This window comes from Grus americana, chromosome 20 (assembly GCF_028858705.1).
Source record: "Grus americana isolate bGruAme1 chromosome 20, bGruAme1.mat, whole genome shotgun sequence".
NCBI lineage: Eukaryota > Metazoa > Chordata > Aves > Gruiformes > Gruidae > Grus > Grus americana.
In genome coordinates, this window is record NC_072871.1 from 2,995,652 (window position 1) to 3,019,632 (window position 23,981).

At 44.0% G+C, this 23,981-nt stretch overlaps 1 protein-coding gene across 2 annotated transcripts; it reads right to left on the bottom strand.

Annotated features, from left to right (window-relative positions):
* Positions 1 to 306: 306 nt before the first annotated feature.
* Positions 307 to 23,093, bottom strand: TNFSF8 (TNF superfamily member 8). 2 transcript variants are annotated; one of them, XM_054848404.1, is made up of 4 exons: positions 22,682 to 23,093; positions 15,937 to 15,982; positions 6,915 to 6,986; positions 307 to 6,361 (listed from the first exon to the last, which is right to left on the bottom strand). In XM_054848404.1, exons 1-4 carry the CDS (start codon positions 22,874 to 22,876, stop codon positions 5,964 to 5,966), a joined length of 711 nt encoding a protein of 236 aa, XP_054704379.1. In that variant the 5' UTR covers positions 22,877 to 23,093; the 3' UTR covers positions 307 to 5,963. The 2 variants fall into 2 exon arrangements, with proteins under 2 accessions (XP_054704379.1, XP_054704380.1); XM_054848405.1 differs by lacking the exon at positions 6,915 to 6,986.
* Positions 23,094 to 23,981: the final 888 nt, after the last annotated feature.

A 23,981-nucleotide genomic window follows, 5' to 3' on the forward strand; every position in this document is an offset into this window, starting at 1 on the left:
CAGGTAGTCCAAAGGGCTGCTGTGGTCCAGCATCAGGTGAACTCGCCCATGAGGAATAGGTTTGGGTTTGGCTAGGCTGCAGGATCAGGTCTGTATGCACAAGATGCGTAGACGTGGCACTTAGAGACATGGTTTAGTGGTGAACTTGGCAGTGTTAGGTTCATGGCTGGACTCAATGATCTTAAAGGTCTTTTCCAACCAAAATGATTCTACGATTCTATGATCTACCTGGACACAGGTTTTGTGATGCATCTGAAGATGATTGAAGACACACTCACCACCATGTTATGAAACAGATGTCTTTATTCAGGAAAACACCCATGTCCTGAGTATTTAAACTGCAATAATTAACATAGAACGATTTAATTTTACATGATATAATTATTTTGACATTTAATATGTGTCTATTGCTAAAGCCCCCAAAGAACTGTCTCACAACACAGTCAGGTTTATACATGAAAAAAATACCCTTTAAATATAAAGGCTCTGCTATACTGCATACAATTCAGCTTGCCAGAGGCAAAAGTTCTGCTCTTCTACCACTGTCAAGCTTGAAGAACTTGGTTGAATTACATTCATATAAAGTATTAAAAAATTGCATAAAAAGTCTTATGTTTAAGCATTAAACTTATTCTTCCTCTAAAGCATAAGCTGTAGAAATACCTATTTTCAGATTGTTACATATGCTGCTATTCACTCACATCCTTGGAGTTAGAGCTTCTGTAGAGCTCATTTAACTGTTCAAACAGGTGGGATTTTTTTTCCAATTCTTCATGCTTCTTTGGTTTCCTTCCTTTTTTCCCCCCTTTACTTTATATTTTATTTGCTTTTCCCCATCCACTTTTATGCAGAAATAGAGACTGAAAAAAAGAATTAAATAGAGGAAGAAGCAGAATAATAGAAAACCAAGAAAATTTAAAAAAATATGTAAACTGAAGGAATGAAAAAATTGTCAAATATTTACTAAACAGTTTTAGATGAGAAAACAGTAATTTGAAAACCTAAGTACTGAATTGGTGCCTAATTCCAAAATGCTGCTCTCCCTCTATCAGTTCTGGACAAGTCCCAGCAATAGGTGCTGGTGGGAATGAAAATGACCTAAGCAGGCAAATCTTATTCTTTTGTTTCCATAAATCTAACAACTTTGCTCAGTTGGCATTTGTGTTTTACCTACAAATGTATTCTGCTGAAGAGACGTGGGCTTCCCAGGAGCCTCACATGGCCTCAAGGCACAGGCAATGCTCTGTGGGAAGCTGTAGAAAGTGACCATAAATTTTCAGTAGACAGTGTCCATAAATTATAAATCCACAGATTAAATAATCTTTTATTTATCTTGAATCAAATGAAACTGTTGAGACTGAGGACCCAGTGACCGGACTGAGTAAAGACTCACTCAGCAGTTGACAATGTCTTATCTAGGCAGCTATTTTAGGTGCTCTGACTCACCTCCTGGAGGTTCTTGCTTCACTCCGGCTATAGAGGGAAATAGAGATCTAAATTTAGATGCTGTGGACATGGCTGAAGGGAAATGGCGTACCAATACTGCAGGATATGGCATCTCAGGACAAACTGATGACTTTACCCATGGTGTACAACATCCTCATCTTACAACAACGGAGGGTGGCTGCTGCCTGCAGCAAGCCCTTTGCAGCACAGAGGGGATGCTGAGCGTGAAGGTGTTGAAGGCTCTAGCCCTGATGCAAATGTCAGGCTCTGGGGGCTCACCACCTTCACGCTCCTTGGAAGCACCTGAATTTTAGAATGTGCTGTGCTGTCCTTCTTTGTTCTCTACCCTCCTCCACCCCAAATCTTCAAGCTCCTGGGATCAGTACTGAAAAGAAAAATTGGGAATTTAAACCACTTCAGCTCAGCTTCTCGGGGGGGGGGGGGGGGGGGGTGGGGGGATGTGGGGAAGGCACAGCTGCAGAATGTGCTCTTCCAAAACATTTTTCCATGACTCTGTATCCTCACAGTCCATTGTCCTTTCTTGAAATTGAGCCTATTATAACCATAAAAAGCTAAGGCTGGAAGAGGTTTTGAGGTTACTGAGTGCAACTCCTGCTGTCACAACTGTTGCTCATCAGAATTTGCATTTTTACAGTTATTCCTCCTACAGAAGCTGCCTTTGCTTTGAGGTTTTCCCTTGCTATTTGCACCAAGCACAAGTTGTATCACTTCCAGTTTTTAAAGACCTGTGAGTAAGGCCTAGTTAGAGGCCCCAAAAAGCAAAGGCTTCTTATTTATTTTGGTTTTTGGTTGCTTATTTTTGTTGAGTAGTCCGTTTCTTACTTTACCTTAAGGATAGGGGGCTTGAAAAAAAAAAAAATAGAGGTGCTTGTAATTTTTGTATCTAATAACATTATGAAGAACAATAATTTAAGAGCACGAGGAAGTGGCCAAGGATTTTGCAGAGTGCTGTTTGCTCTCCAAAGGCATCTGAGTGTGTAAGAGGAGCACAGAGTCAGGTAGTTACCTTGCAGAAGAAGGTCAATGCACTATTGATCCAAGTGGGATCTTTAGGACAGCTGTGCTTTTTTAGGTAGCACACAGCCTCTGGTTTGGCTCATGGTGCAGTAAAGGATTTCTCTCTAAGTGACTATGGTATTTCTTCCCTGTGGGAAGTGCTGACCAAAATAAAATGAAACAAAACCAGAAGTGAAGTAAATGCAGAATTCCCAAGGCCCTCAGTAAATGCTTGCGTAGCCTAAATAGCAAATCTGTGCCAGATAAGCCATGACCTAATTTTCAGATCTAAGCTTTAAGGAGTTTGGGTTCAGGCCAATTTCACGGGAGGTGTTATCAGGCCTTGTGAAGTCTAATTGCAATCCTGGTTTCAAAGTCTTCACAGCTTTGGTGAAGTTCAGATCCAACTCTGTAATCTCTGATATTAAATTTGATCTGATTTTGGTTTGCTGCCCCCGGGTGAGCTTGGATGGAAGTGTATTGCATTGACTTCACTTCTAATTTAAGTCCCTGTTAAACTGATTTTTTTCTATAGCAATTAACAACAGCCAGAATTTAGCCAATAATACACATTTTTTCCTATCAATGGCATATATAATCTCCCATAGATGCTCTTTAGCCAAGCAGAAAACAGCTTAAAAGTGCAACTTTTTCAGTGTCTGAGAAGGGCCAAGAAACCTCAACAGAGCAGACTTGCTCGTGAGATTGCTGATGCTTCCTGTTTCTGGTCAAGTTAGCAATAGAGCATACGCACAGAAAGCCACACGTTTGCCACATCTGAGGACAAGGGGAATAATTTTCAAAATTTCTCCGTGACTTCAGTGCTTTCAGTAGTCCCCCCTTTCTCATGGGCTGAGCCCTGTGGTGGGGAACCAGAGCAAGGTCCGTAGGTCTTGATGTGCTCCTCAGAAGAGTGAGGACCGTGAGGACCCTCCTGCAGAAAAGCTCGTCTGCTGCAAGCGGTGAAGCTGAAATCGTGGGAACGGGTTGTTCCACAAAGCGCATTGCTGTTGATGTTGCTGAAAAGATGTGGCATTCAGTGAAGGATCAACCTGGACCTTTTTTTTTTAGTATAGGATTGTTGTGAAAAATTACCTGCTTCAAAAAAATAGGAAATAAGAGAAGGAAAAAGGATGAAAGAATGAAGTGACTTGGAGTCTGCCAGAAAGCGTGGAGGCTGTTGCTTGGCTCAGGGTCTTGTTTCAGTGAAAGCTATTTAACATTTTTCTAACGGATGGCAAAATCGCACACTATTAATGGGTTCTCTTTATGACTATAATTTATTCTTATTTCTCAGAGGCAATGGAGTAGAGGCCAGATTGCTTTATTCTGTGGTATTAAAAAGCCTGGCGCTGAGGAGCTTAGCACTGCTTTGTCAGGATTTTCTCTATCTGGCAAAAGAGTAGAATAAAATCATCCTATGTAGAGATTTTCTTTTTTTTTTTTTTTTTTTTGAAGAATGGTCTTTCTCTTTCAATTCAAAGCCTTCAGGGAAAGGCGGGGGTGTGTGTGTGTGTGTGTGATGAGAGTAAATGCATATTTTCATTCATTCGCTGCCTTTTCTATATTCAGGAGCTATGATTCCTGACTGCCAGGCTTGCTTAAACTTCTCTGGGCATTAGTCATGTGTATCAAGGTGGAAGCAGATAGAGGTTAAAATCCCTGTTCAGAGACATGAGAGATTTGTAGGGCCTGGAGGGGTGAGGAGGTCCCAGTGGGGGTTACAATGTCATAGGCAGGTTAAGCTGACTGTTATAAAAACAGATTTCTTTTCTTTAAGGTGAAAAGAAAGAAAGAAAACATGGATTCAATTTTCTTTTCCTTTTTTTTTTTTTCTTCCTACCCATTAATAGCAAAAGGAATTTTTGTTTTAATCAACGTTTATCAAAACAGAAAGTAGGTATTTCTAGCAATGAATCATATCAATTGCTCATGACCCTTTGAAAGTTTCTTGTGTATTCTGAAGTCATCTGGTCAATGGGCTGAAACCTCACCAATAGGTACCATCAGTTTCTGGTGACATAACACAAGTAACAAATTTCTGCTGTTAGGAGTATTTTGAGTGTGCACACACAAACTAAGCTACATCAGTTGACAACATCGACTAAGCTTGAATAATAAAACACTGGGTTTCTGAAGCCAGAACCTAAATCTATGACTAGATGTTTTGATGTGATCAGCTCACCGAGCTCTAGTCATGTAAAGGAAAGAAGGTACAGGTACGCAAGTCAAAAAACTCGAATACCAGTGAAAAGAGACCTAAGTTGGATCACAGGGATGAAGGGAAAAGACAAACGAGTGAACTGGTACCAGCTTTTGTAACTTTTTGGTCCCTTCCATCCCCACACTGTAAGAATTAAATTTCAAATAAATGCCTGTGTTACTGCAATTCATAGAATAAGAGGGTCTGAGATTACTCTTTTTGCCTTCATTATCTAAGCTTTGAGTAAGCCAAAGAAGCTCAAATAACATCTATCCCGTGGACTGCCCAAACACCACAGCTCTCAGATGAGGGCCAGATCTGAAGTTGTCTTTGGGAAAGTCCGGACCTCGGATCTAAATCTTGGATTTCCAGAAAGTGCAGATGTTAGACGTGTATTTGCACACCAGTGTGGTCTGGTGTCACGCCGGGTACTGCCAAACAGGCAGGATAGGGTTGGAGGAAAATGTATCGTAATGCACTTTGTTATGTGGCTACATTTGCAACTAGGTTACTATTTTCATATTCGTTATGAAAAGGTCTAGAAACCCCAGGTGAGGGCAGAGGCTGAGCACTGTGCATATACAAAGTCTCTGCCCCAAAGAGCTTAATATTTAAATAGAAAAGATGGATAAATAGTGAAAAGAAAGACATTTGGAAGTGAATTGCATAAAGTCCATAGCAGAAGGCAGCATGAAAATACCCTGTAAGTCCTGTATCTCCTATGTCCTGTCCCAAAGTTTTAGCTACAACCTCAGAGTCAATAATTTCATCATCTTTGCTTTTGTACAATCTATCCATAAATCTGCTCCACAGTTGTGGTTGCATGCTCCAGTTGTAAAGAAAGCCTTGATTACAAGCTTTCACTGTTAGTTTTTTGGAAAGACCACGTCAAAATACTACTTCATAAAATTCAGTTAAAAAAGATTTCCCCATCTCCTGAGCACAGGCACCTTGCCAGCATTCCATTAGCAAAAAAATCTCAATAGTGCGTATTCTTCCCATAACCTGGTTACATTTTAATCTGTGTTTACACAGTATTGTTTTGAGGAACCGTTGGCAGATCTGTGAGCTACATGCTGGATAGTCCAACAAAAATCCTACCCTGAGCCAAACCAGAGGAATCTGTCAGGTGTGGGTCTTGCAGTGTTTTAGGTTTTGTTCTGGGACACTCACAAAGTTCCTTGTTGACCCTAGTGATGAGGTAAGATAGGAAATTTAAAACAAGGTGTTGCCTAGTAAAAGCAGGCTACTGTTGTTCAGAGAAAGTCTGGGCAGCAGTGGGAAGTCAGAGAGCTGCTCACATATCATCACTGTACCTCAAGACCCCAAGAACATTTTCATTGGGAAGAGAAATTTCATTCAAGAATTTAGGATGATTAAGTGTTACTGATATTCGGTCCTTCACATTCAGGTATGTCAAATGTAGATAGAACAAGGTCTTAAAAGTCTTTTCTTGGCACGTTTCTGATGCACACCATGTGGATAATGTTTGCCTGTTGACTTTGTCATTCACGAGGAGCTCTATCTTGAGGTCAGTTGGGCTGTTTGAACAGTTGGGAAAATGAAAGTTCAAGTGGCAATAGATCAAGTAGATGCCTTGTTTCTGTATCACCAGCTCTTCCCTCTTGCACTGGATGTCTTTACAAATACCCTTCTCAAACAAGCTCAGTTTTGAACTGTTTACTGGATTGGACACTAGAAAGGAAAGCAAACAAATTTTAAAATGAGCCGCTGAGCTCTGGTGACCTGAATTCAGCCTTATGTGACTTGCCGCAGTGTAGTTCCTGGTAAATGGAGATACCTGTTCAGTGGTTTTCCTGCAGGAAGCTCCAAGAAAAGACCCTGGCCAGATGGCTGGGAGTTCACACATGGAGGTGGGGCATTAAAAAGTTCCAAGGACTTACACAGCCCTTGGGAAACCCAAGAGAAGGAGATGCAGTGAAAATGGCCCTCTGCAATACTGGGAAATACTGGAGCTGTATATTCCCATGTTTGAGTGCAGAAGGCATCTCTTTATTTATTTTTTCTTATCAAGTTAAAAAAAAAAGTTTATGTGATCAGATAGGGGGTTTACCAAACACACCCACATTTCAGGAAAGCTAAGGATTTTTTTTCCTATAAAATGCCCATTTGGTCAAAAAGCTATTTGCCACTAAAACCACTTTGAATAAAATGAACAGCCTGCTCTTTAGCCAGCTCTGCAATCTCTCTTTGCCAACTCTTGCCCTCCACTGGGCTCCCCACTGACCTCTCACGTACGCAGCGGCTGTCTTGGTCGGGACATTCTGTAGGATTCTTAAATAGTCTTCGGACGTGTTCCCTGAAGGAAACAACAGGTTAAGTGACCACTCCTGATTTTTTTGTACTGTAAAATGCTGTCAGCATTTGGCAGCTCTCTTATTTGCTATAACTGTGCTATGGACAAACTCCACAGCAGCAGCTCCAAAGTGACAAGCAGCAGCAGCAAGAACAGCATGTAGGAGACTTGTTCTTACTCCTTGGCTGATAATATCTGATCTGCATGGGGAAAGCATAGCAGTGTAACTTGACCGGTAAAGTTATAACGGTCTAAAGCTCTGGTAGGTTGCAGCTGTCAGACAAAAAAATTATCTTTTTCATTGTCCTTCTTCCAGGCAGAAATTATGTGCAGATAAGCTTAATTTAACCGAATTATTTGTATGGTGCAATTACGGAAAGAAGCTTTTAAACATTGAACCGGAACATACTTCTGAAAATGGCTTTTTGGGTGCTTTTGAAACGTCGCTCTGTTCTCTCACGGTTAAAATGTGGATGTCGCCAGGACTGTAGGTGAGGCTGTTGGTTGCTCAGACCCGAAAGCTGCCTGCTCTTGGAGCCGGGACGGCTTTGCTCCTGCGTGCGCGTTTGCCTGCATCGCCGTAGCGGCAGAGAAGGGGCGCGCACACGGCCGGCACCTCGGTTCCGTGCAAGAGGCAGCTGTGTGTCACGGGAATGCCCCCAAAATCCAAAGCGCCGGGGCGGGGAGGCGCAGGGGCTGCCCCGCCGCAGAGCGCCCGGCGGCGGCGGCCGCGCGGGGACGGCTGCCCCCACGGCGGGGTCGGTTCCCCCCCCGAACGGCGGGGAGGGCTCCCTCCACTGAGGGCACGGCTCCTTCCCGCGGCCGCGGGGGGACGGCTCCCTCCCACGGCCGTGCTCGGGACTGCGGGTGGCTCTGTCGGCACCGCGAGGCTGCCACGGCTCCGCATCCCGGCATCTCAGCTTCTGCGTCCCGACATCCCAGCTCCTGCATCCCGGCTCCGCATCCCGACATCCCAGCTGCTGCATCCCGACATCCCAGCTCCTGCATCCCGGCTCCGCATCCCGGCATCCCGGCACCCGCATCCTACCGCTTCCTCTTGCCTGTCACCTCCTTTCCAGCCACATTTCACCTTCCCATCTGCTCTGCATAAGCCTTTCCTCCTCTTCCCTTACTGGGCGTTCGTTGAATGGCACTGATTAATGCTCCTTTACTCTGTGATTGTGTAGAGCAGAGTTTGCACCGCCCTGTGCAGCCCACAGGGTACACAGACATAATACAGGTTCAGGAGAATAGTGTATATCCTCATGGCTGCAACCTGACAGACCACAGAGTCATAGAATCATAGAATGGTTTGGGTTGCAGGGACCTCAAAGATTATCTAGTTCCAAACCCCTGCCATGGGCAGGGACATCCTCCACTAGATGAATGATTATTTCTCATTGCACTGGCTCTCCTTCTTTACATCTCCTGGCCCTGCTGCAGCTGTGGAAGGGATGTGCATAGGAGCTCAGATGGGAGATTGGGAATTTCCTGTGTTTTCTTCTACAGCTGAATACCAGGAATAAAGTATGAAGGCTTTTCAGTAAAGCCTTACCAAATTATACTCCCCTCTCCCAGGGCAGACAAATCACCTAAGTTTTCCTGTGACTTGGTTTATAAAATTGATAGGAGTCACCCCCCCTACAAGGGTCTCTGGAGGACCAGTAAAGACACAAACCTAAGTTCTGCTAAATCTTGATGCTACTCCATGACATCAGATGGCATGTTTCTTCCTCCTTATGTGAACAAGGAGTCTATTAAATGCAGAGTGAGACAAGGATCTTAAGTTTCATAGGATTCCTGAAACTAAGGGTACAAAAAAGAGATTCAAATCTCCCGACCCTTGCAGTATCTGCATGGCCTGATTTCTAAGAGGTGCTTGGTCAGGAGGATGGATAAATCAGAGAGAAGCTCGTCCCACACACAAGTCACCCTGATTGGTGATTTGTAACATTGCACCCTTTCCACTCGGTTGGAGAAGGAGGTTGTGCATATCTTGAAAGAATTGCAATCTTTCTGATTTCAGTAGTTGAAACACTTTTGAGGGAAGCAGGTGCTGACTGCCCTCCAAGAATGATTAAGTCATGTATCAAAGTTCCTTGGCTGCACTGGAAATCCCCAAAGAAAAAACCAAAGCCTACTTTCCTGATGTTAGTCATGTCAATACAGTGTTTTAGTGCATGCACAGACACTGCAGAGATGTGGAGATACGACATAGGATAGGAGAAAACCTTTCTGGCCCGTATTTCAAACTAAAGCTGTTACAACGGTAGCATCAGGCTCTGATAATGCATAGTCAACACCCGGAGCCGACTCACACCACAAGTGTCCTGCAAGAAGGGAGATTATTTTTACAGAAATTCAGTGGCATTTAGGGGGTTTACCCTATAAAGCAGAAATTCCCCTGCTGCTCAAGCAGACTTTGGAAGCTGCGGTCCTGCAACATCTGCTAAGCAAGCAAAGTGCTGTGCCTGCACACAAACAGCCTGGTGCTGCCAGGAGCCCGATCAGTCATGAACTGTCTCAGGATATTCATGGCATCTCTCAAGATCTAGGACTCACTGAAGTAGCTGCACTTTGCATTTCCAAAGCTATACTTACATTTATTGATGTCAGCAAGTTTTATGTGTTCGTGTGTTTAAGCCATTTATTTGGTGACATCAGCTGTGTTTCTGAGAAGGCAATTTATGGAAAAACCATTGTTTTATAGAGACATTTCCGGCTCTTGCACTGCTGACACAGCTTATAACTGTTTTCTAGTTTTATATCTCAAATTAATTCTTTTATCTGAAACATTTCAACGCAAGCCAGGAGAGACTGAAATTACTTGAGTTTCAGGACTGATCGATGGATATGTTGGATCACATCACCTAACTGGCTTTGCACTCATAACACTGTAAATCAGAAGTAATCCCACTGTGGTCAATAGGATTAGATGAGCTTAAAAATCCAGTATTTGAAGGGGGCCTACAGGAAAGATGGTGAGGGACTGTTTATCAGGGAGTGTAGTGACAGGACAAGGGGGAATGGGTTTAAGCTGAAGGAGGGTCAATTTAGATTAGATGTTAGAAAGAAATCCTTCCCCGTGAGGGTGGTGAGGCCCTGGCACAGGTTGCCCAGAGAAGCTGTGGCTGCCCCTGGCTCCCTGGCAGTGTTCAAGGCCAGGTTGGATGGGGCTTTGGGCAACCTGGGCTAGTGGAGGGTGTCCCTGCCCATGGCAGAAGGGTTGGAACTAGATGATCTTTGAGGTGCCTTACAACCCAAACCATTCTATGATTCTATGAAGAATACTGTGAGAAGGAGGAAAATCAAAGCCACATTTGGGACTAAGTACCAAAAAGATGACACTGGTTTCATTGTCTACTGTGATGCATGGATGCTGTAGATCAGGCTGCCTGAAGGAAGGCTGCTGATAAGGAACGAGTCTCTGTAGGAAGCCTTTAGGTTATTTCATCCTAAAGAAGTTATCAGGAGATATTTCACTTTTGTCTTCCTGACCCCTTTTACTGTAGGATGAGTGTCCAGAGAGCACAGCCCTGAGGAAAAGGGTCAGACTATTTCCATGAGCTTAATGCAACTTTTCCCCACCAAGCCAAAGGGGACATGCTGCAGGACTGTGAAATGGGACTCAGTGAAGCTGTGACCTCACTGACATTCCCATGCTTTCCACCTATGGTGCAAAAATGGAAAGAGTCTCATCAAAACACACAGCACCTAAAGAGGCCATGTCTGCCAGCCAGGAGGAACCCAAGGGCTGTGGGACACGTGGATGCATGGGCTGCTGCCAGCCAGGTCTGAGGAGATATGACTCTGCCTGGGGAACTCTCCTCACTGCTGGCTGCCTCAGTTTCCCCACCTCTGAGATGGGTATAATGGGAGCACAGTCAAAGGGCAGTGAAACCAAGAGCTGAAAGTGGCATAGCAGAGTGCAAAGTGCTGCTACCCAGACATGGAAAGCCCCTCAAATGGGGTTCTTGAGGCTTGTCCTCATACTAGTCACAGCAGTATTCCTCCGCAGTGCACATGGCATTACAACTAGCTGGAGGCTGAGTGTGGACAGGCACAAGAGCAGGTCAAAAACCTGAACTTGTCTTACGAGGTGAAGAAGTATGGGCAGGCAGCAAACAGCTTTCAATTCTTCTGTACCCCCCACCAATTTAATTGCTTATAAAACTAGGCAAGGTGATTTCATACATCTCTGTCAGTGTGCTAGACTTAGCAGAACTTGCCTGATTTTATTTCTCAGCAGCCACTATCTGAAGTCCCTGTAGCTAACTTCCTCCTTCCAGTTAAGTGTCCTGCAAACAGCTGCTGTGATGCTGTGACAAGTGCCAGCTGGGTGATGTCCTCTCCTGGGCTCAGTGACAGAGCTGGGCTCTGCTCCTGGCTGTGCCAGCCACACGTCCCCGAGCGCCTTTGGTCCTCAGGAGCCCGAGGACTGTCACTCTGGTTCTGTGCATTGAAAGGCAACTGAACTAATCTGGCAATCTAACCTCCTTCCAAAAATGTAAACTTCAGAAGTATCCCCTCCTTTCCTCCAAATTTAGGAACCTCTAAGAACCTCTTATGAACTTCTCATCACTGCACACCTGACTACTGCAAAACTTGTAGAATTTAAGGCCAGAACTATTCAAGTCTCTAGCCTGCTTGTCAGTATAGCATAGGTCACATAATTTAATGAGCTTTTCAAATACATATATATATACTCATCTATAATTTGTGTTTTAAGTATTGGAGAGACAGAAGATCTAACATTCAGCATTTTGTAGCAATACTGATCATCTCATTATTAATTAAATAAGCAAGCAGCCCCCATTATGACTAACTGGAATCTCTCTAGCTGCAGTTTCCTCCGGATGCTTGCCTAGGAGGATGCCTGCGCACTCTTTCTAGCATTTGCAAGCCCAGGCTTGCCAAATTTTTTTGAACTGAGAAACACAGCTCATCTGCCCTGACCTCCCACAAGCAGATGGAACCTTATACAGTTTCACATACACGCACACAAACACAGTACGGAAGGTGAAAAAGCAAAAATCTATGTGGTCTAAACATGAGAGATCCATTTCTGAAGAACCATCGTGGGATTTGCAACTAACACCCCAGCAATTTCAGTAGTGTTGCACTTGGACAATTCCAGGCTGAGAGAGACCAGATTTAGTTGTAGAAGGCCAAACTGCACACAGAGATATTGCTGCAAACCTGGAAAGGCTTGGTTGCTTCTCTGGCTTCAGACTGATTTACTCTAGGATAGCAAGGCTGTGAAGGTCACCTGTATTATCTTAAGTTCTCAGAGTCAGATTTTTATTTGGGAACCTATTTCCCATAGAAACTGTGACTGGGGTGCTGGATTTCCTCTCCTGGTCTTTCAGCTGCTAATGGATCTTACTGCCAGACAAAAATATACATAAATATTGTGTGTGCATGCGTGCGCGTGTGTGCGTATCTATCTGCGGGTTTCTCCTTCTGTAAATGAGGATAGATTTTGGTATCATGTCTTTGTAGTTCAAAATAACAAGAAAAGCCATCAGTCCAGGATTACAACCTTCATAGGGAGACGAGGCTCAGAGAGGACAGCGAGGAATTGATGAGGGCTGAACCTCTGCAGATATTTGGCAGGTCATAAATTTCTCTGTGACTTAGTTTCCCTCCAAAATATGAACCTAACAATAATACCTCACTGGCCCATATTAATATATGATTTGATATTTATGAAATGGGGATGAGTTTCCACAGAGAAATAGTTCCATGGAAGGAACATTTCACAAACATTTAGTTCATGATGAATTTAATTCTTTCCCCCTGTTACTCAGGTACTCCACTGACAAAGGCACAGAGGTTTTGAGGAGGCTGATATCATTTTTCACACAAACATTTAATTAGCTGACATTGCATCGCTCTCAGCTACTGCTTGTGGATTCCTGCAAGCCCATCCATTGAGGACTGACAGCTGAGTCAGGAACGCAAACCTTCTATAAATCTGCTTTAGTGCCCACTGGTGTTTAGCTAATAATAGAACATAATCTCATTGGAAATCTAAATGAAATAATGTTTTTCCTGCTTTAATATTACAAAATTAATTCAGAGATGTAGCCGTGTTTGGACCACTGCCATTTGCATTACAATACAGTCTCTGCCTGAGTGAAGCCCAGCTGTTCCCACTAGCACAGTCCTGCATCCCCCATTAGCATCTCCGAGATGTTTTACACATGTAGGTACCTTCAGGCTTCCTGTCGGTACCAACACGGGGCTGGAGCAAGCCTGAGCACCAACCTGGCAAGTCAGCAATGCTCATTTTTTTCTTGCTTGCCCACTTTTACAACGCAGGGCTTCGAAGCCCTGTTGTGAACAAGGTGGGTACAAAATACATCCAAATTATGCTATCAACATCTGGGCTGCCTGAGAGGCAGAGACAGATCCAAATCTAAATCCACAGCAGCTTCAGCCTCACCACAGTCCCCATCCTGAAATGTTTCTTACATTTCTGTTTCTTGCCACTCAGCAACTGCTGGATGGGACCTTGCAGCGGTTGCTGCAACTCCCTGCTTAGAAGTCAGCAAGCGATGCCTGGCGGCGTATGACAGAGTTCCCTGCTGAGGGGTCCTCAGTGAATTACCCACTGGGATATATTAATCAATTAGCCCTGCTTTATGCATTTTAAGAGAAAAATAAAAGGCCATTGTAATTTGCTCACACTTTAATGCCCTATTACCCTGCCAGAGACAGACAATACTGATAGGCAATGAGGGGTGGGCTGATAGAGCACTTACACCCATCGCAAACAGCTTTCAGCAACTCTTCCTGCCTTGTGGGGTTTCTCTGTCATTCCCTCTTTTGTCTTTTGCTAATGCCATCATCTCAGATTTAGCAGCAGAATTCAGAACAAGAGGGTGCCTGTAATTGATATTGACCCAAAAGCAGAAAGGTTTCTGGCTAATGAAATGGCACCTTGTACAGTCCTGGAGAGAGCACATTCCTGCTGCCTGGCACCTGCCAGGAGAAAAAGCAATTGGCACAGGTTTCTTGGTATGAAAATTTAAATATATATATATATATATAAAAAAAAATGCACTTTTGGATTAGTGAGACCTCTCCTCCCTGCCCTGGGAATGCCAGTATTGCTCGTGCTTTGCTTTGAAATAATACTGACCTACAGATACAGTCTCTGTGGCTCCTCCTCTGCCAGTCACTAGACTCCACACCAACAGCTTTCAGTACCTCTTCCCAACTGGTGGTAAAACTCAGCCATGAAAACCAGCACAGTTCTGGTGACTCTCAGAGAGAGTCCAGAGGAGGGCCACGAAGCTGATCAGAGGGCTGGAGCACCTCTCCTATGAGGACAGGCTGAGAGAGTTGGGGTTGTTCAGCCTGGAGAAGAGAAGGCTCCAGGGAGATCTAATTGCGGCCTGCCAGTCCCTGAAGGGGCCTACAGGAAAGATGGTGAGGGACTGTTTATCACGGAGTGTAGTGACAGGACAAGGGCTAACGGGTTTAAGCTGAAGGAGGGTCGATTTAGATTAGATGTTAGAAAGAAATCCTTCCCCGTGAGGGTGGTGAGGCCCTGGCACAGGGTGCCCAGAGAAGCTGTGGCTGCCCCTGGCTCCCTGGCAGTGTTCAAGGCCAGGTTGGATGGGGCTTTGGGCAACCTGGGCTAGTGGAGGGTGTCCCTGCCCATGGCAGGGGTGGAACTAGATGCTATGATGTGACTGTCCAATGCCCTTATCCAAATCTGCCTTGTATGTTCAGACCCTCCTTTATTTCTGGGGAACTTCATGTACAAAATAAAGCACTAGAAGACTTAAGAAAGACTTAAGGAGCTACTTAGGCTGATAAAGAGAAAGCAATATGTGCTTAGGATGTCCTAGGGACATCCTAAGGGGAAAAGAAAATCCCTACAGGTTACAGAAATTTTAAAACATAAAAAATGATGCTTAAGCAAGACGTGCAGTTCTCAGAAAGGACACAGTGACAATGCAGGGACTACTTTGAGATCTATGGGCTATGAAACAAGCCCAATATTGAGGAGTCCTGGATTAAAAAATTATCCAAGCTAGAGAATATGTTGCCCAAATGATACATTATGTCAGCTGCAGAAAAGATGGTTATGTGATTAGGACTTTCTGGACCTTGAACTTCAATTTCCCATTCTGCCATCGATTCTAGATGAACACTGTGCTTCACGTTTCCCTTCTGTAGAGTGGGAGGCAATGGTATCTCCTGTCCTTCAGGACTGAGTATGAACTTGTATTTGCGAGAAGTCAAAATACTTGGTGCTAAGGGCCTTGTAACCAGGGAGGAAATGTCAATGAAATAAATAGTGCTCCCCCCAGTTTATGCTAAGGAAAAGCAGAACCTCGGTACACTGTCTCTGCTACTCTAGTTAGACAGTTTTTTTCCTATTTTGAGCTCCCTGTGCTCATACTCTGCCTCTTTTAATTCCTTGCTCTGTGCTTCTTGCTGCTGTTCCCCACTTGTCCCTTCTAGACCTACCCTTTCCCTTCTCCCTTTTCCCCACAAACCAGTAGGAAACACATGACTGCTCCAGGGCGCACAGTGCGGGATGAGATTCAGTTGTTTTGAAATATGTGCCAACACATTTGCACCCATGTGAAGACAGGGATGTTATGCCCACATGTGCAAGAGCAAGCCCTTAAAATAAGACCTAATAGTCAGACTGATGTTCACATCTTCTGGCAAAAAGGCTCTCTTGCAAAGACACCTCAGGGCCGATTCAGACATAGTTGTTATTTCCTCAGCCATGCGCTGGTTTCCGGAGGTACCGAGTAATTTGAAAGCTTTTTTCTTCTTTTTTTTTTTTTTTTCCACTACCTTGGCTTTTCACCAAGAACAAACTTTATGTGAAACGTTAAGATGTTCACAATTTGCTTATTTGTGTTCCTGGGCAATATTTGCATTACAGATGAGACAAATTGCTTGTATTGTTTAGGTATGTTACCTGTGCTGATAGGTTTTGCGATGGCCTCCATGGCAGGATCAGCTGCCTGAAAGACAACCAAGAGAAGGGATGGTTATTCTGGGAGCACAGCATATCCATGTTCAAGTACAACCCTGCTTTAAAAGTGGATCTTAAAAGTTTCTATTGGATGCCATGAAGGCAACACACAGCCTGATGCACAGGGAGCCAGTGCCAGGCACTACAGATGTATGGCTCCTACAGGTCAGCAAGGGAATGCTGTGGAGGAAACTGCTCTGGCAAGCTCTCTGCACTCATCCAGATATCACCCCCAGTCATCCCTCAACGCAGCCCTTTTTTTCTAATGTAGAAAATCTACATTTCTGACACAGCCAGCAATTCTCTCAGCGAGGTAAGAAATGTGTGTGGTTTTTATTAGGGCTCTTTTGGAAGCACAAGCCCTGAAAACCTCACTCTGGCTTGCAAAGCTTGGAGAGAGTAGGACAGAGTGAGACTGGACACCCTCGAGAGCCAGTGTGTGTCCCTGGGAAGCCAGTAGTTGTATGAAAATAAAAGCTGTAGAGCCCCAACATAGGTCTGAGAGTGACAGTGTTGTCCTGCTTCACCTCTCCTCCTACTTCTTGTTGGGATGTAAACCCAAGGGTCAAAATGGCAGGGAAAATTGTCCTCAGCAGCATGGCCTGATAACTTCTCAGGAAACAAGCTCCAAGCATGAAATATGGTAGGCTTCATCTGTGGTCTTGCTTCTGTTTTATCACACCTCTCTGCTATCCAAACATATAACCCTGAAGCTTGTGCTCGCTTGCATATTACTTCCTCACAAGTTAAGTCACTGACAGCTCATAAACATCCAGCAATGCCCTCAAGGAGCAAAGAAGTTCTCCCAACAGCTGAGGAAAGGTACTGAGAGTGGCTCAGTGCTTGAAACTCTGTGTCACATCCCTTCACTCACACACACTGGGCAGTCCCACAGTGATTTCAGTATCAGGGAGTGGTTTTTGCTCAGGCTAGCCTAAACCAGCTCCTCTTATCTGGATAGCAATGACCTGGGTTAATTTTGTGGTAAGCAGGGCAGGCCCGGTTTAGCATAGAATCACAGAACCACAGAATATCTGGAGTTGGAAGGGACCCATAAGGATCACTGAGTCCAACTCCCTGCTCCCCACAGGACTACCTAAAACTAACCTATATGACTAAGAGCATCAACCAGACACTCCTTGAACTCTGACAGGCCTGGTGCTGTGAACACTTCCCTGGGGAGCCTGTTCCAGTGACCAACCAGGATGTCCAAGAAGAAGAAAGTTAGGAAGCTGGTACCAGCTTTAGCAGACCATCTAATATCTCCTAGGAGTAATGAGGCACACCATGCATGTGATGTGGGACAACTTAATCCATAGTGGTCTTAAAACATAAGCACTTTCTTTATGTGTGTAAATAGGATGATGTGTGGTGTGGGGAGAAGGAAGAAGGTTGGACAGTGAGAGAGGTCATGTTATGTATGTTCGTGGTACTTAATGTTCTAGCCTTAAATGTTTAAGAATACTTTTAATTAGACTTTGGCCTAAGATGACCATGTTTTCAACCATGGCTGAAGTATAGAGCTGCATCTGCTCCTGGCAAAGCAATGTTATCCTTTGGTCCAAAATGCTGTGTCCTGCAGACAGGGATGGCGTAGGTGCTTCATAATTTGGGTATCTGTAATATATGCCTTGTTAATTTTCTCTCCCCACACCTATGTAACACAGGGAAGAAGTTATCTGTTGAGACAGCATTTCTCCAGGTGACCTTCCTAAGCTGTACAGAAAGACTGCTGGCTTAGGAGGAGAATGGGAACCTAGAGCTGTAGTTTGAAAAAACAACAGGCATTTCCAAGCTTTTTGGTCCCCTACACAACATCCTCCCTTGCAAATTCTCATGGATCCTAAACACATGTATCATCAAATATGGGACTGAGAACAGTCTCAGCTGAAAACACTCCCAAGGACCATCTGCCAGAGCGTCTCAGCTCCTGTCTTGGACCCTTGCACTAGTCTGTCCCTCTCACATGCACTCAGGGTGCATACTTTTTTATGAGCATTTCTGCCCTCTGTGGAGAATTAAAGGCATTTTTGCATGAGAGAAAGGGTGTGCTCTGTCCCCAACTAGATTATACTAAATGAAATCAGGCAACAGATCTACTGCTGCCTGTAAAGAAGTGTTTAGTAAAGTGACATTATCATCAGTGAGGTGTTCACCTTGCAGCCCTCCCTTGGAGATGGTGTGCAGGACAAGGCTGATGGCTCACAGCTTGCTTTGTAGTCAGGACAACAGAAACAAAATTAAAATGTATTTATGTATTGTAGTCGCACCTGGGAAATCTCCCAGTGGGTGAAACCAGCAGATACTAATGCAATTTATTTTAGTGACAATTGAGTAGATACTCAAATAAAACTTTAGAGCTTGCTTTGAAATATTGCTGGCATTACTCCTTTCTTTTCTAACAGCAAAAATATTGCATGTAATGCTGTAATTTGGAATGCAAAGAGGTACACAGTAGGAGTCCAAAGAGATTAAATTCTGTAGTGCCAGCTCAGGAAGAATTCATGACAATGAATTTCATCCTGTCTGGAGTGATCTGGGTGCTGCTGCTGAAGGATTTCAGTCTTTGCTCAGCAAGCAGAATAATTTGAGTTTGCTTCATTAGAGAAAATAATAATCAGGTGCCAGTGAAAGTAATTTCCTTCTTCTTTCCCTTAATCATTTTACAAGAATTTTTCCCAAGCTGAGAGAGACTGGTGCTGATAGAGGGTCGTTTTAATGAGTCGGAGCTGACTGCTCATTTAACCAGAGATCTCTGAAGTGTGTATCTGCCTCTAGAAAGCCCAAGAAAACACACCTCCAAACCACAGTCCCCCAGAAATTGGCTTGGGGTCAGTTTAACTAGGTCCAGGGCTCTTCCAAGAGCATGTCCGCACAGCAGCTCTGCAGGGATGAGCTCTTTGGACTGCAGTCCTTAAAGGAATTTTTGCAATTTGAAAAAAAAAAAACCCTCAAACCATCATCACTCGTCTGTGGTGGAGGGGGAAGGAAGGCAGTGGCACTTTAGGTAGGTGGCACTGAGTTGCCAAGACGCAAATGTAGAAACTCGATGTGAAGACTCCAGAAAGCTGAGCACCGTCCCTGCAGCTGATCTGATAATGAGCATCACAGGAAACAGAGCCCTGTGTGAAATTCAGTTTTTACAGTACTGACAAAACCTGTTAAAGTGACACCTCTAGACAGCAGGTGACTGTTACTGTACAGAATACCAATGGCAAGAGTTGGAACAGCGCAGTTTTCCTCTAAAATGCCTCAGTGGCTTTCCTGTGGTGCTCAACAAGTGGGAAGTCTGTTCTCAGGGGCAATTTTCAGAGTTTTGGGGTTCTTTTTCTTTTACTTTTTGTCAGGGTTGTCCACCAGAGGGGGCCAACAGGCTCCGATTGGGGCAGCCTGTGGCAAGATTATTTTTAAGCAGACATAAATCACCAAATAGTGCAGGAACCTGCTAGGTGCTGTAGGAGCAATTTCTGGTTATGGCAGTCCCACTGCTAAAGGGCTTTTACATTTTTGACTCCAGAAGCCTTGAAGACTAGATCAGCAAATAGAAATATCTGCACTGACTCTTACCATTTGCCACCCTGATGCCTTAACTGCTGAAAAGATTTGCCCACGCAGTTTGGAGGTTAAAAATGTGAAGTCTACAAAATCCCGAGCAGTGACGGACCGTCCCAGATTATGGACTTTGGACATTCACACAGAATTTGTTCATAGAGGTAGGTGGCCTAGGTGTCTGATACAGCATGCCTTGCAGTACAGCTTAAGATTTGCTAGGGTCTATCTGTCTTAAAGTTACATTTGTCTAGTCCTTTCTGTCCCATACTCTTTCAGTGATTTTACATATATCTCTCTATAGACATAAATATCTACACAGATATGTAGATATACATATAACAAGCAGCAATGAAGTGCAGCAGGCAGAAGAGTGGAGGTTTTAGCACTTTTATAATAGTGTTAAGACAAAAAATGAAGGCTACGGACCACCACACAGCAACAATTCTTATCCCAGAGAAAAATAAAGTCACTTGGCAAAGATGGAGACAACCGAATGGCCTGAAGCCAAGGGTTTCTGCAGATGATAGCTGAAGAAATTAATTGATTTCAGCACTGTACATGGTTAGTTCCGAAAAAGGCAGTTTAGTTCCAAAAAATGACACTTCCCAGATCTGACACTATTGTGCTGTGCCACCCTTCTTGAAAACAAGGCATAAAGGAAGTTTCTTGGGCTGTTGGAAAATACAGGGGGCAGGGGACAGTGTATATTAGAAGTACCATTATATTCAGAGAAGCAGCTTTGGAATGATAGCTGCTTTTTTGTTTCGGTCTTTCGTGTTGGATTTCCCTTATTCAGGGCATCTAGATTTTGGGTGATGCGAATGCCTTGTTTCTACACAGTTTGATTTTCCCTTTCCAAGGCATCTTCCTTCATCTTAAACTAGGCAAGTGTGACCTCATCAAAAGGAAGACAAGCAGCCAACTTCCATGTACCTGCAGTGGGGTTAGGGAACTGTGTGATCTATTTGCCACCAGAACCCTCCTCTTAATGCAGTGGTACCTGAGACACGGGTGACAAGGCCCGCAATGTCCCTAAGACCCTCTAACACTCCTTTGGATAGCAGAAAATAAAAGTTTCTATCTCAGCTTAGCACAGGGAGGGCATGAAGATGCCACCATTGCCCCTGCAATCAAGGATCACTCATGCAATTCAGCTGACATCATCTGGAGGGAAAACCAGATCATCCCAAGAGGCTGATCACACAAAATATTAATCCTCTCTTGAGAAGTTACAAAGAAAATAATTATGCCAACTGATGATGCTCTACTCCCTACAGCAACAGAACTCAATAGCCACAGGGCTCCAAGTACAAGAAGCCCCCAGACCTCCTGTCCTGGAGCTACTGAAGTCAATACTACTCTCAGCCCAGCCACAACTATATTTACCAAAGGAGTTTGTGCCTAGCCTTATGTTGATAGTGTGACCATGAGCTAAAGTGGTTTTGGAGCAAGACCTAGAGTTTCTTGAGAAACCTGTCTCACAGAATCAACACTTGTTCCCTGGTCTGGAAATTCAAGACCAGTCATGGATGGACAATGACTATGCTGCTTCTGAACTGTGGGTCTTTCAGCTCCCTGAGAACAAGAACAGAAGTTATGCTTTTACTGCCAAATTGCTCTTGCAGTGTAAAATTGCTGCTCGATTTTATTTGTGTTTCTCATACACTTCGGCTTCCTACTTTCTCCCTCAGCCAAGCTCGTTTCCAAAGCAGCTGCAATAATGTCATTACTCTTTTAACTGAAAACCTTGACTTTTTCAGTAATATTGTTCCTCTGGCAACTAGTGTAACTGCGTTTATCCTGATGGAGAGGTAATTTAATGCTTACTTTCATAATAAGTACAAATGAAAGCCTCGTTATGTAGGAAAGCTGTGGCAATTCTGTAATTACCCAGGCTGTTATTCTAAAGATCTCCCTTAATGTCCCACGGTTTATCACTTGAAAACCCCCATGTCTCATTCTAACTGTGCCCAAACTGCTTCTCTTTTGGAAGAACACTGATTTCAGGTAAATGACTCCTCTCTGGTGCAACTTAAAGACATATCAGTCAAACCTTCATAGCTTAATTTCTGGGTAATGTGCATACAAAGACACACAAATTGCACAGGGTGAATTTAGTAAGAGAAAATATTGAGCTTAAAGATCATATTTTGTTTTCCATGGCCAACTTCCTCCAGCAGCCCTGTGCTGGTGCTTTCATTCTATGAATAGTAGTGGAGGTACTTCAGCACTTAGATTTTTGCAATAAGATTTCAAAGCCTATGAACCTTCTAACCTGTCATTTTACCCAAGTAAAGTTCATGGCAATGTTCCTGGTAAGATTAGAAATGCATTTTTTATATTCACCACCACCTGTACCTCTGCCTGGGCTCTAACTGTCTCACTTGAGAGCAATCCTCTTTATTTTAAGAAGGAAAAAATGTCTGTAAGCAGAGAGAATGGTTGTTTTTGTCAGACCTTACCCACTTACATCCTTCAGTCATCCTTGCTATAACTCTGCTATTGCATTAAAAATCACACCCAGGAACAGGACAAACAAAAAAAAGAGGGACAGTGAGCTACTTTGCTCCCATCCAGCGCTCTGGGTAGTTCAAGAGATCTCTGCTTCACCACATCACAGTGCAGCCCAGCAGACAGCACCACACAGTGTCACACATAGAGATGTCTTCTGTTATGTCCATTACTAAAATTTATCAATATTTCAGAGAAACACATGTAGACACTACCAGACCATCTTGGACAGTGGTCACTCTCTGTAGCAGCGACAGGAGACACATATAAAACCAGGTAGCAGACACTGATATAGCTTCTCTCCACCTCCTCTCTGCCTAACTAGGCAGGACAGATGGTGGCTTGCATCTTGGATCATGAGCTTTCCACTTCCATTTACAGAGTAGAAATTGTGTGCTAGAAGGTTAAGGCTGCCCATGGAGGAAGGTCATCTTTTTTGGAAAGTTCTTTTCTCTCCCTCTTTGTTCTATCTTTCTCTCCCCTAATTCATGTGTGTGATTTTATAACAGGAGGCAGTGACTGATTTTCTGGCCACAGGATAATTTTTGGAGAGCAGTAGGTTAAAAAAAATTAGAAAAAAGAAGAAGAAAGAAAAAGCCAATGAATAAAGTAAGAAATTGCTTACCGTCCTCTGAACGACTAAGACCATGATGGTGGCTAATGCAAAGACGAGTAACGCAACAAGGGTAGCGATGATGAAATACAAACATGTTTTGTTAGTGGCCCCAAGCCTCCTTGAAACAGCGTCTTCATTCACATGCATGGCTGATTCATGAGAGTCCTTCACCTGAAAAAGTGTTTGCTCTTGTGCTGAGCACATTCTTATATAGCTCTCAGGGTACTGCTCTGTATCTCCCCCTGATCAGGTTGAAGTTGCAGCCCATCTCTGTTCCTGGCAGGATTTTCCCCCTTCATCCTGGCTCATGTGATCTGGAAAAAAAACTTCATCACTTGTAGTACAAAGAAAGAGGGACCTGGGGGCGTGAAGCAGGACGCAGTTGTGAAGAGGGGAAAGAGCTTCATGTTCTTGATCAGGGATTTCGCGACGGCAGTCTTGTATGCTACATCGGACGTTTCTGATGTCAGAAGGTGAATAGTTACTGAGATCAGTCACCCGCCCCCCCCCCCCCCCCCCCCCGGCTTTCTGTGAAATGGAGAGCTATGCAAATTCTGTTTCATTTTATCCTCAGTACAGCTACAGTTCGGTACAGAAAATCACCCCAGAGCTCTGCCTTCCTGTTGCACAGAGTAACCTCTTCTTATTCCCAGTAGTGTCCCAGAGCTGTGATCTCCAGAGCTCTGCATTCAGAGATGACCTAGGCTTTGAGTTTGGTGACTGTAGCTCCTGCCTGTGAAGGTCTGGAGATGTTGGGTGAGATTTTCATCAAAGTATTTCATAGAAAAGTGTCAGGAAGACATCTTCAATGCAGGATGCAAGTTCTAGGCAGAGGCATAGAAAGAAAGCGGTCACACCAAAGTTGCTTTCAGCATGATGTTATGATGTGCCCACAGAAGGTGTGTGTATTCACCTTCCTGCACTGGCTTATCTGCAGCTAGTGAATTAATGCTTATTTCTGTCCTGTCCACAAGCCTTTCCTCTGTCCTAACCTGAGACTATCACCCAGCCACGAGGTTTCTCAGTTTCTCATAGAACCTAAATGAGATTTCTTCAACGGGAAATATTCCTACTTCATTCCAATGTGAAAGGACCAGCCATTCCTAACCCTGCATTTTTTATGTGAGATGACTCCTTGCTTTCTGGCCAGTCCAGCTCTGAAGAGACTTGGATGTTTCTGAAAATTTTCACAGTTAGATGCGTGTCCTCTTTTGAATCATATCAATGCAAGCCAGTTAACTTGTGTAACATGATCAAAATCACTAGGAGTATTATTTGTCTCAGTTATTCCCAGTTCAGTGATACAAGG

Coding starts and splice junctions, on each gene's coding strand:
- TNFSF8 (XM_054848404.1), bottom strand. CDS start 22,876: ATGTGCTCAGCACAAGAGCAAACACTTTTTCAGGTGAAGGACTCTCAT. Junction 15,983..22,681: donor TCTTAGTCGTTCAGAGGACG/GTAAGCAATTTC, acceptor GTTGTCTTTCAG/GCAGCTGATCCTGCCATGGA. Junction 6,362..6,914: donor AGCCGCTGCGTACGTGAGAG/GTCAGTGGGGAG, acceptor TTTCCTTTCTAG/TGTCCAATCCAGTAAACAGT.